The 12,902-nt window shown below is 33.3% G+C and overlaps 2 protein-coding genes across 4 annotated transcripts; one reads left to right on the top strand and one right to left on the bottom strand.

The window, feature by feature from the left end:
- Positions 1 to 145: 145 nt before the first annotated feature.
- Positions 146 to 8,901, bottom strand: muc (dihydrolipoamide S-acetyltransferase muc). Of its 3 annotated transcripts, none has more exons than XM_090111656.1 (10): positions 8,662 to 8,901; positions 8,106 to 8,281; positions 6,632 to 6,814; positions 5,886 to 5,927; positions 4,478 to 4,660; positions 3,780 to 4,054; positions 2,940 to 3,034; positions 2,190 to 2,389; positions 1,553 to 1,655; positions 146 to 1,223 (listed from the first exon to the last, which is right to left on the bottom strand). In XM_090111656.1, the coding sequence occupies exons 1-10, from the start codon at positions 8,778 to 8,780 to the stop codon at positions 1,094 to 1,096; spliced, it is 1,506 nt and encodes a 501-aa protein (XP_089967782.1). In that variant the 5' UTR covers positions 8,781 to 8,901; the 3' UTR covers positions 146 to 1,093. The 3 variants fall into 3 exon arrangements, with proteins under 3 accessions (XP_089967782.1, XP_089967784.1, XP_089967783.1); XM_090111658.1 differs by having other exon boundaries at positions 3,780 to 4,006; XM_090111657.1 differs by lacking the exon at positions 5,886 to 5,927.
- Positions 8,902 to 11,836: 2,935 nt separating this feature from the next.
- RpL37A (ribosomal protein L37A) lies at positions 11,837 to 12,712 on the top strand. Its single transcript, XM_090111708.1, has 3 exons — positions 11,837 to 11,963; positions 12,130 to 12,258; positions 12,538 to 12,712. The coding sequence occupies exons 1-3, from the start codon at positions 11,961 to 11,963 to the stop codon at positions 12,676 to 12,678; spliced, it is 273 nt and encodes a 90-aa protein (XP_089967834.1). The 5' UTR covers positions 11,837 to 11,960; the 3' UTR covers positions 12,679 to 12,712.
- Positions 12,713 to 12,902: the final 190 nt, after the last annotated feature.

Raw genomic sequence — 12,902 nt, 5'->3', positions numbered from 1 at the left:
ACAAAAAAATTGTTTAAAAGGTTTTTTTTGGTCCCAAAAATTTATAAGTATAGAGATCTTTGGACCTCCATTGATATGGTATAAATATAAAATAATCAATACTGCTTTATCTAATTGGATTAAAGGGTCAAAATAAAACAAGAAATTAATTTATAAATAAAATATATTCCACTAACGTCCATAAAATCACCTATCAGCATCAAAACATAACAGCCTTGATGGTAACAAAAGATTTAATTTCAAAATTAATATTTACACAGATGTTGTATTTTTCTATGAATTTAATTCACATTATTTCCATGATAAACAAAACTACAAAAAGATCTATTATATCACTATAACTATAAAATGCAGATAAAACATATATTATGAAAAATAAAAACAAAATAAAACAACAGAATAAAAAATACATGACGCTTAAATGACTACAGGAATATGCAATGATGAATTTCGGTATATAAATAATTAAAAATATTAGGCAGTTATGTATCTCTTGACCTGTCGTTCGATAACCCAAAACATACATAAAAAAAGGTTTATCCTTCAAAAGGGTAATGAAAAATATACTTAAATATGATTAATATACAATAATCTCTTACACATCATGATCCTTAAAAAATAAAATAAATATGAAACAATATAGAAGGATAAACGTTTTCACAATTTCAACGCAATTTGCTATGGACAGACTCGATCGAGCCAAATAAATACTATAATTACTAAGTTTTTTTAACTGTACGCTTATCTAGGCGTCCCGTAACAAATTGTATTAAAATATATCGTTAATAATGAAACACATTGGAGCAACCTTTAAAAATTTCCAATACAATATGCAAAAGACCATTTATCTATACATTAGGGGCAGTGCAAATTTGTGGAAACTATCTGATAAATACCCAGATATTTTTGCACACTAAATTCAGCTTTATCCGCTATAAAACAGAGTATATATAGCTATTTACATATCGCACCATAGACAATATCTTTAAAATTATCTATGACCATAGCCAATTTTTTTAATTATCTATGGTTTTTGACAGTTTATAACTGTAGTGTTTTTTAAAAAGTTGCTCAACTAGGTCCCATTATATGTTTATAGGATCATATTGGCGGGATCTTCAAGATTTTCTTTAAGGGCTTTCATCCATTGCGCTCCGACCGCACCGTCGATAACTCTGTGGTCGGCTGACGCGGTAAATGTTATGAATTTCGCCAGGCGGAATCTGGAAAAAAAGATAATATTATTTTTTGAGTGAAAACTTCTTATTTCTGATAAGTTTCGTAACGTAATTCGTTACGTCGCCAGTCTGGCTTCTTTTTCATCTCATTGTTAGATTAGTTTAAGTTTTCACTTCTTGTAGGGAAATTAATTATAAAGTATATAAAGTACTTCTTTGATTTAGAAATGTTTACTTTGACAACAAAAATTTCATCACTAAAGTAAATTGATTTGATTCAGGTTTATATTCGCAATTATTATAAAAATAATTTAAAAATGTGTTTTTACTAGTTTTTGAGAGATACAAGATTAATTTAATGTAATATTATATACCCTTGTGGTTCATTCTTATCGGGGATGACAATCTCTTGCAGGCCACCGCACGCCACTATTAGCGCCTGAGGAGGGTTGATAATAGCGTTGAACATTGTAATACCTGGAACCAACATTAATGTTAATAATAATTTTTGAAGTGAAAACTTCTTTAGCGGCGTTAGGTATAAAATCTTAATCTCGCGTCAGGACACGTGACCTGATCGAAAAAGCGTAAGACGGATACCATTCCAAAATATCAAACATGCTCAACATTAATAATCAAGTTTTCACTTCTGCCGGCACTCCCGGAGTGCAACCCGTCTTTTTTTTTAAATAATATTTGTTCATTAAATTTATCTTTCATTTAAACTAGCTGCGCCCCGCGGTTTCACCTGCGTGGCTCCACTCCTATTGGTCTTAGCGTGCTAGTATATAACCTATAGCCTTCCTCGATAAATGAGCTAGCACCTATCTAACAATTTTTAAAATCGGGCCAGTAGTTTAAATAAATAAATAAATAAATATTATAGGACATTATTACACAAATCGACCTAGTCCCACAGTAAGCTCAATTAAGGCTTGTGTTGTGGGTACTTAGTTCCTTAGATTAACGCGTTCAAACAAACAAACGTAAGTATATATTATAGACACCTACCATACATTCCAAGGTTCGACACAGTGACTGTACCACCCTGGTACTCCTGCGGTTGCAGTTTGCTGTCCTTCGCTTTTTGTGCTAATTCCTTCATGTTTCTCGAAAGATCGATTACTCCGCGGGAATCCGCGTTGAACAGGATCGGTGTGATTAAGCCGCTAGGTGTCGCTACCGCTACGCTTACGTCAACGTTTGAGTACCTAAAATTAAATAAAAAAAAGACGTGTGGCACTCGGGGGCTGCCACGGTAAAGCTATTGCATGCAATGCCTTCAAGCCACACCTCCGTATCCGTCGGAGTGGGGAGCGTGAGGTTTTTTCGTTACGGAATTTCTCGATTCGATCCCCGCGCTCAAGGCCCGCGATAGAAGCTATGCAATAGCTTAAAAATACATAAGTATCAAATATATTTATTTAATCTTTGCAGTGGATTGGAATTGCTTGAAGTCTTTTAAAAAGTATCAAAATTATTTATTTAAAATATTCTAGGTAGATTTGGATACTGGTTGAAGCTTTTTATTTAGCTTCCATCATTAAAAACAACAATGTACATAATCACATACATAAACGAACAGTGCTCAAATGTGTTTCTTAAATTTTAGTCTAAATGAACACACATCACACACATCTTTAGAATTACTATAAGATTGATTCTCAAAACGTATGCAAAACAATACATACGTAATACCAAAATAAATACAACCTTATTCGCACGTGTTAAAGTCGGATTTACAACGATAAAAACACTCACTGTCTAATAAATGTGTCCATCCAGTGCGAGTTGGCGGTGGGCACGCGCTTGCACGCCGCCGCTACGGCTTTCACTATGAAGTCGTTCACTGATACCTGCATCATAAATAAATAAATAACAAATAAATTATAGGAAACAAAATATTTCGTATTTAATAAATGCAGTTTGATATTTTTAATAGATAAAGAGAAATTACAACTACTGTTCTACCGACAAATTTTCTATAAACAAATAAAACTATTGAGACTTGAATAGAAGAACTATATTAATGTTTATCTAGAGCCCGCAGTGTTAAAAAAATTAAATGTATGCTGCTATTTGTTGGAGATTACTATTGAACGCGACTATTTAATGCTTAAGGTATATAATAAGTCCCAAATATAGCATCAACCTATCCTGAACCTGTATACAGGGTGTCCCACTGTTGGTATACTAAGCTCAAAGGAGGTTTTGCATACGCTGAGTACGTAAAAAATAATTTTAAAAATCCAGACGCATTTTTTTTTCAAATAGATGAATTCTTAAAACTCTATGTGTACACCCAAAACAAGCAACCTGCCCAACTTTGCCACCAGCACGTGAGCTATCGTTTAAGATTATATTGTTTTCATAGACAAAATGCTCATATTAGAGAAGCAGTATATGCCGGCTGCGCGAAGCTAGAGAAGAAAATATGGATTTTCAGGAAAAATTTAGCAAAAAATTTTGGACCCAATTTTTTTTAAGTATTTTTTACGTGATCAGTGTATGCAAAACTACAAGTTCCTTCGCGCTTAGTATACCAATAGTGGGACACCCTGTATATAGCCGAACAATACCCTCATTAAAAACTATCCTCACCTTAACATCCGCCTTCTCCGCTGCCAGTTTATCATTAACCAGCTTGCGCATCGCGAGCGTCTTCTCTACATTCACGGTCACGGACAGCTGGTAGTGCGGTATCGTCTGCTTGGCGGCCGTCAGACGCTTCGCGATGGTCTCCCGCATGCCAGACAGCGGCAGGTCCGTGTAGGTCGCGCCAGACGGTGGCGGAGGGAGAACTTGTGCGGGCGCGGCCGCTGCGGCGCCTGACACGTCACCGCTCTTCAGCGAACCGTATATGCCAGACCCTTGGCCTGTGTGCAAGCACAGAGGTATTGTGTCATATTAAAGATAGAGTTAGGAAGCAATCGGCTCAGGAGAGAAATTGCGAGACCATATTTGTCTTTTAACATGTGCTATCTTTAATACCTCTATGGATGCAAAATGCTTCTGGGTATTGAATTTTAGTTAAGCATAGCTGTTACGTGCGTAACGTACGTAAAAGAAAAACATTGTTATTTCTAAATTAAAATTGTTACTTATGATGAATTACATCAAAATCAGATAAAACATTTAAAAGTTTTCCAAGAACAATTGAACATTTCCATTTCATTATAATTACACATATTAAAAGAAAACATAATTTAAATGGTGTAATCTACACCAATATCAAAATTCAGAATTTATTAAAATTTACTGTCCCAAAAAATCGTCAATATCAAAAAATATATACGCACCACCCAACCGAATATTCTTCAGCTCCGCCAACCGTCTGGCCATCGGGCTCGCGTAGATCCTACTATGCTGGTCAGCAGCAGGTGCCGCTGGTGCCGCAGGAGCCGGTGCCGCACGTGCAGCTGGTGCTGCAGGTGCGGCCGGTGCAGGGGCTGCTTGTGCGTCTGGCGCGGGGGCTGCGGCCGCTATTGTATAACATTCGATTAAAAATTATTGTTTTCGAAGTGAAACTTCTTTAAGCGCGTTGAAAGTAAAATTTGACGTGTGCTCGGCACACAAGCTCCTTTATTTTAAATAAATTAACCACCTTAAAATGGTAAGAACTGTAGAAAATTAAAATATGTATAAGCAACTGGTGGTAGCCATCATAAAAACGAATCTCGGTAAAAATTTAGTTATATTTGACGGCGTATAGATACCATAACCACAGTATTACAATATATTTCCTACAGTACGGCAACGAATGTACTTGTGCAGAGAAACGGAGGGGAACTGGCGGGGGTCGGGTGACGTAGACCTCGTACCGCCAACACGCGTAGTTTGCGGTATAATTTTATTATACTTACAATTTTATTATTTTATAATGGTGCGCACAAACTGTTCTGTGTATGGATATAAATCTACACCGAAATTCCAGAGAGAAACGATATTTTAGATAGATTGTATTTTTATCTGTAGAATTTAAATCAAAGCTGTTGTTCTCATTCTTGTCTTATCAAATTGTTCATCCCAATGCGAATGCATTACTTAGTTAAATTTTATAATAGAAAATTAAGAACATCCAAAAATAAAGTGTCCAAGTAAATATTTAGCAGTGCAATATAATATATGTTTATGAACAAACATTTACATCAGATTTAATAATCGCAATTATTTTGAATACATATATGAATAAATGATTACATCATAAGAGTAAATAGTAATAATCACAATTGTTTTATTTCCCATTTGTTGCAACCCTTGCATATTTTCGTGTGGCAGCATAAGTACCTACACTGGCGGCGGCATCGCGCGACATCAAAGGCGTTGCCTTACTGTAGGAAATAATATTGTAATACTGTGCCATAACTATAGACCTATATTCACAAAAATTTTACCCAATTATACATTCTTTACAAAACAAGAGAAGTATGATATTTTAGAAAACCATTTAATAACCCTAACATCATGGTGAGTTTAAAATTAATATTTATTGGTTATCCCTGTATGATTGAATTTGAAATCCCAAGCCAATAAATGTTTATCAATATAAACAACAATTTGACAGTCACTTAACAATGAGCTTCTTAATAAATACCAGAACTAAAAAACACCAACAGAAAATATGATAATAAGCAAACACAAACAACGCAGACAACTTAAAAAACATTCAAATTATAAGACATTTTTAGTACAATTATAAATAATAACCTTTAGATTTAGCAGGCGTAGGCTTCGACGGCGCTCCCGACACTGTGGGTTTTATTGTGTTAATGAGTAAAGCACACCAAGTAGCTTGTTTCAGCCTTAAAACAGTCAAATTTGGTTATCATGCACAGTTCATTACTGGTATGGTAAATTTTCATGTTTCGGTTTAAATTATTTCCCAAAAATAATGGAGATTCTGTTTATAAAATCACTTGGCATTCTTTTTTTTTTTTTGTTAAAAATTGTAACACCTCATGCAAACTTAAATAGCCACAAAAAAAACATTTCTTTTCATTGAGGAATTATTATAGAGAGGACACCACAAACAAAATCTGTGCGACAAGCGCGGCGGCGAGGTGGAGGGGAGTAAGTCAAACACTTTGTTCTGCCTCTTATTACTTATAAATTAAAACCAATCAATGTAATATAATAAATATTGTTTATCTTATTAAAAAAAAATGAATAAACTTATCAATTAAAACCATGTAACAAATAAATATTGGTTTGAGACGATTGACTCTAACTCGTGAGAGTGTAGTGGTGATGCACTCTCTAGTACGTAGTACATAGTAACTCAATGTTTCTTTTAAATTTTTCATGGATCCTCATGATTGATATCATGTAATTGTTATGGTGTATGCCACAAAAAAAAATTCTACTATTTTGCCCATTTCTGAGATGACACTGACAAAGTATTATTCTTTAGCATAACATCAAAATTGTACATGCATAGTTAAATAGATACTTACAGTCTTCCTTAAAATCTTTAAACGCGGCCACATCAGCCTGATTCTCGACTATGATACACAACAGTTTACCAACTGCCACACCCTTGGTGCCTGCCGGAATGAGGATCTTGGCCAAATAACCTTCTTCAGGGGTCTCGAAACCCATGGTCGCTTTGTCAGTTTCAATTTCACAAAGGAGATCACCTTAAAGGAAAAATTATAATTAATATTGTTTAAAGAATGCTTAAACTAAATAAATAAATAAATATTATAGGACATTATTACACAAATCGACCTAGTCCCACAGTAAGCTCAATTAAGGCTTGCGTTGTGGGTACTAGGCGATGAGAAATATAATATTTAATAAATACATATATAGATAATAACACCCAGACCCAAGAACAAATAATTGAGTTCATCACACAAATATTTGCCCTGACCGGGGATCGAAACCGGGACCGTCGGCTCAGTAGGCAGTTACTTTACCACTGCGCCAACCGCGTCGTTAAACTGATGAAATTATTGTATTGTCACCCATCTTTGGTAAGTTTACAAAGTTAGAAATTAAATCAGTTTGTTTAAAATGGATCAAAATTGAGTCTAAAAGAGTTGGTTGCCAGTTACAAACATGCAAGTGATGATGAAATTTATGAAAGAAAGAATTTTTTTTTATAAACAGATGAATAGATTTTGTTTCACTGAGATATAGATAAGATAATTATATAATTATTATAATATGTAATTCAAATATGGTATTTGAATCATAATCATAATACTATTTTTAGTCTTAATTTGACCTTCATTTGACTTCCAACATAATATATGGTTTGATAGAAACTGGATATTAACAAATTCACTTTTACAACAACAAATTAACATTATTAGATAATGCACATTGTTGCACATGATATTATCTTAAAAAATCAATTCATTATAAAATTTTGAAAATTATTGAGCTGCATTCATGAAATAAATATTCACAATAAATGATCTATCAACATTGTTTTGATTTTGGGCATATTGGAGCATTTTTATTAATACATATTGTTTACAATATATTTGATAAACATAAGCAAGATTTGTGGTTTCCCAAGATATGTTTATGCTGTATTTAAATAAATAAATAAATCTTTATTTTGACTGATATCATTGATATTCTTAAAATTATAATATCACAAAATCAGTCTCTACTGATAAAACTATAAAAATGATAAGATTTGATCTTATGTATACATATTTTTTTACTTTTAAGCTTATTCTGCAATTACAAGTAAAACATAAGCTAACTAGATACATAATATGTCTATTTGACTAGTATACAATCTTATCTTAGGGCACATATTCTGTTTTATGTATGTACCTGGTTAATGCTCTCACTTTTTTTTCTTTTGAGCTTACAGTTATAAAATTCTACAACCACACCAAAGAGCCTGTTATTTAAGTAGAGTATCTTTGATATTTACTAAGTACTAGAATAAATGATTAAAAAAAATACCTTCATTAAGTTTGTCTCCTTCCTTCTTTTCCCAGCTTACAATTGATCCACTTTCCATGGTCGGAGAGAGTGCGGGCAGATTGACCAAGTTGTGAGGAGGGAGGTCTGAGTAATGCCTTATTTGAATACTCCATTGCTGAGGAGCAGATAACTGCTTTTGTGATGGAGATAATAATCTGAAGATTTAATAAATTGCATAATATTAAATAGTACCTATTTAATATTATAATTGTTTTAACAATATACAACATCATTTCAGGTGTTAAGGCATAGATGGTTTTCATCCATCTTGAATATTTTAATAAAAGTAATAGGTTTTTGTATATGGAGCGGTTAAAAAAATTGCAAGTGCCGGCTTCCTTACACATGTTTTCGCCAATGACACTTGCCAAGGTAAAACGTTTGACATTACGGTTATGCAATTCGAGTAAGCTTCGACGAGCACAATATTTGAAATGTTTAACAAAGTAATGATTAATTTATGACTGAAGCCGATATCGTAATGCTCAAAATAATGTTTCAATTGTCTCTTAATAAACATATGATCTACACTTACTTATTGGTCTGTTTCCTTCTGGCTAATTCTGTACTAAGGCATCTCGTGACATTGCACCGAACAGCCTTTTTTACGCTTTCGGCCAAAACTTGGTTTCGTACAAGGATCGTTCGCAACATGTTTGTTTTTTATTCTGCTGTTTCCTTGCCGTCCAGTTAATCGGGACGGTTTGTAAAGGCGAGATCGACCTTTAACAACTTGTAGGTCGAAGAAACGGTGAAACTGACAACTGACACAAGGTTTGACATTGTAGCTTCGTTCCTGAAATCATGCCTGAAATTAACATGACACTTAAAAGTCTTAAGTCAACCTGTATGACCTGTTTATTCGCATTAATTATTAATTATTTATAACACTTGTTCAATGTTTAAAATACGAGAGAATATTATGAAATAGTGTTCTAAATATTATTCGACAATATTTCAAATATATCTAGATAAACCAAGAAGCTTTAATAATTACTAATACACTGGATATTTCAGTATGAACATTAACTTGTAACAAGAAAATATGACCTTGAATGACGCGTGTAGTTAATGTTCATACTGAAATCTCCAGTGTATTAGATATAAGCTTCTTGATCTAAACATTTAAATATTTATGTCCACAAAAGCAATAAATTGGCAATAAATAATTTGAAATCTATATACATTCTATATAGTACAAAAATCACCAATGCAAACTTAGCAGTTAGCACCCCATCAATGGAATTTTGGGTCGAAAATTACCTTGATCGATAGGTCTCCGTTGGGTCCCACAATTTTTTCGTTAGGTCCCCTTTAGTTTTTTTTAATATTTTTTTAAATTTTGTGTATAAAAAAAATACACTTTAGCACCCTATCCATAGAATTTTGGGACAAAAATGACCTTAATCGATAGGTTTCCGTTAGGTCCTTTAAGGTCCCACAATTTTTTCGTAAGGTCCCCGTTTTTTATAAATAATTTTTTTTTTAATTTTGGGCATAAAAAATTACACTTTAGCACCTCATCCATAGCAAAATTGGCGAATTTTATCAAAATCGTATTCTATACCGTTAGGTCCGTATAGGTCCATCATTGAATTTGTTAAATTATTTATTTTATTAAAATCGATCGATCAAGGTCATTTTCGACCCAAAATTCCATTGATGGGGTGCTAACGGTGCTAAGTTTGCATTGGTACAAAAATCTTCCCCGTTTTCCAATTACAGAGCATAATGCGACTCAGTGCCGCACAATGCCGAATTATTCTGATCTTCGAGTATAGATAGTATCTATAGAGTGCGAACAACCAAGTGGGAACAGTAGGCACAGGTGGGAACAACACGACGTTCCCGCCGCGCGCGCTCGTAGTCGTGGTTGAGTGCTGACGAAGTGCGTTGCTCTGGATTTTTATTTATATCTAGGAGTAAACATGGTGAAATGTGCAGTTATATCTTGCAAAAACGATACTAGAAAATACACAAAATTGAAATCCAGTATCACATTTCATCAGTAAGTCGATTGTTATACTTATTTTTATGAAAATAAATCTAGCATCGCGGGGGTGAAGGGGAGGTGGGAGGCGGACACGCGCAGGCTCGCTCGCGCACCTCACTGCCGCCACGTGATCGTAGTGATGTGACCCTGACCAACGCTGTACTCGATATAAAGTTTACTAGAAGAACTATATTTTAACAAATTATTTATTTAACTTTAAAATTAAAACTCTTTTAAAAATGTATTATACATAAATTTGTGGTGTGTTTTGTATGATAGACTTTCTAATATTATGAATGCAAATGTATTATAGTGTAAATGTAAAGTATGTAATGTTACGATATATTTTCTGAAATATCGCTAAATTGATTTTGAACATTTTATAGTAGAATGGATAAAATTACTTAAATAAAAAAATTATTTATATGATTTATTATATTATCATTTTAAATAACTAATTATTTCTTATTTTTATTTAACATTTTTAAAACATTATTATTATTGTTTCTTTTATTATTAAAGAAATAGCACCAAACCCGAATTTTTATTTTATTAAAATATCGAACTATAATATCGAACTCGTTTTTCTGATATTCATAAACATATTTTTTTAAGTACTTAAAATTAATACAAGAAATATTCAAATCGAATAAACACTTTATTCTCTTGGCAAACAAATTTAAAATGACATATTTATACTTTATTCATACATTTCTCCTTAAATAACATATTGAACATAAAATTTACAAAAGATAAATATTTATTATATTATAACTTATCGATAGCTCGGCACGCAATTGATACCTACCCATCCCTATTTGTCACACACACATCTATATATTATCTATAGCTCATCTGCCTACGCTGCGCACTGAGGAATTTGTGCAATACACTCGCTCTATACTACTGTAATAATATATAGTCTAAGATGCTGATGCTTAATTGGAACGTGAAACGCACCAGCAGGTTGCGCTAAGTGTTGAAAAAAAATATTCATAGAGTTAGCAATAACCTCATAGGTTACTCACTAATGGGTTAATGTGTAAATAAAGTGGTATACATAATAATTGGTTGAAAAATATTTACGGCTATTTTAAGTAATTTGGATTTTGATTATTTCATTAACATTTTTTTCAATGTTTGTACCTTCATCCATACTTATATTTATTTTTTTTAACACAATTTGAATTAACTTTGATTATTTCGAAAAAACTACAATGAAACGAAAGCTTTAAATTTTTTTCCAACAATTAATAATTACTAACGATAAATCGATTGCACGCATCAATTCACGCGCATTACTTTTTCTAGTGCTCGATTGTGCGAAGCATTGCTGTAGTTGGAACATTCAACGATAAGCATTATGCCGCTTAATGCGCTCTAGTGCTGTAATTGGAAAACGGGGCTTATGAGCATTAGGGCGTATTCAGAAAGAAAGCTTGAAACTTATAAGCGTTTATAAGCGCTTATCGGCGCTTATAAGCGCTGGTAACCCGCGCAGGAAAATATATGAACATGCGCTTATAAGCGCTGATAGGCGCCGACAAGTTTCAACAAGTTTCAACAAACTTGTCGGCGCCTATCAGCGCTTATAAGCGCATGTTCATATATTTTCCTGCGCGGGTTACCAGCGCTTATAAGCGCTTATAAGTTTCAAGCTTTCTTTCTGAATACGCCCTTATGGTGGTTTAATGCTCCAAGACAAATTAATGTGTAAAACAGCTGTCTATGTAATCTGTGGTGTGTGCCAAACAACAATGTCAAGTTACATTGTTTCAATTGTCACTGTCACATTTGATTCTCTTTTCTGTCAACTGTTTTGTTAGGCAGGTTTATTCAAAATGGTGAGAAAGTAATTTTAAAATATTTTCGTAATCTTATGTGGTTAAATGAATATAAATAGTTAAAATGAGTGCTAAATTGGAATACTTATCTGTGAATGTGATATTTGAGGGCGATTTTATATTTACATCTTCAAAGTTACATCCTAAGTTGTGTTGATATTTACAGGCAAAACGTACGAAAAAGGTTGGAATCACTGGCAAATATGGTACGCGCTATGGTGCCTCCCTACGTAAAATGGTTAAAAAGATGGAAGTGACCCAACACGCCAAATATACTTGCTCCTTCTGTGGAAAGGTAAGTTTATTATCGATAAGTTTTTTGGTTATGTTTAATGTCACCGACTCAAACCTTGCGACTTATTCGATACATGTTTGTTTTTGATTAAAAATATATTATTTAATCTTTTGCTACTGTCGAACACTTGAATAATACTTATCCAGAGATTTATAAAACAATAACATACATTTCTAAAACATACCACTACAGAAACTAGCTCTTACATTACTTTCAATTCCTAAACCTATAAACAAACAATTTACAATATATAATTCATTTTGCAATGAACAATTTCAGGATGCCATGAAACGCAGCTGTGTTGGTATCTGGTCATGCAAGCGATGCAAGAGAACAGTTGCCGGTGGTGCCTGGGTGTTCTCGACGACTGCCGCGTCATCCTGCCGCTCTGCCGTCAGGAGGTTACGTGAAGTCAAGTAAACACTAGGATAAGGCAATAAACTAATTCACAAAATTTTACTTGTTTTATTACTAGAACTACTATAGCCCTCATTGAAGTCAAAGAGTGTAGTAAATTTAATTTAAAGAGACAATTTTCTCATCTTTTATTTAAATTTGTTAATTTATAGTATGAATTAAATCAGTTCAAAATAATTGATACTATTCCAATACTATATTATTATCAGAGTTATTAAGAAATGCTA

Source organism: Colias eurytheme, chromosome 17, assembly GCF_061535395.1.
Source record: "Colias eurytheme isolate Ceu_HAF_F1 chromosome 17, ilColEury1 Martin Lab GWU primary, whole genome shotgun sequence".
NCBI classification, from domain to species: Eukaryota; Metazoa; Arthropoda; class Insecta; order Lepidoptera; family Pieridae; genus Colias; species Colias eurytheme.
This window is presented reverse-complemented; position numbering and strand designations above follow the sequence as displayed.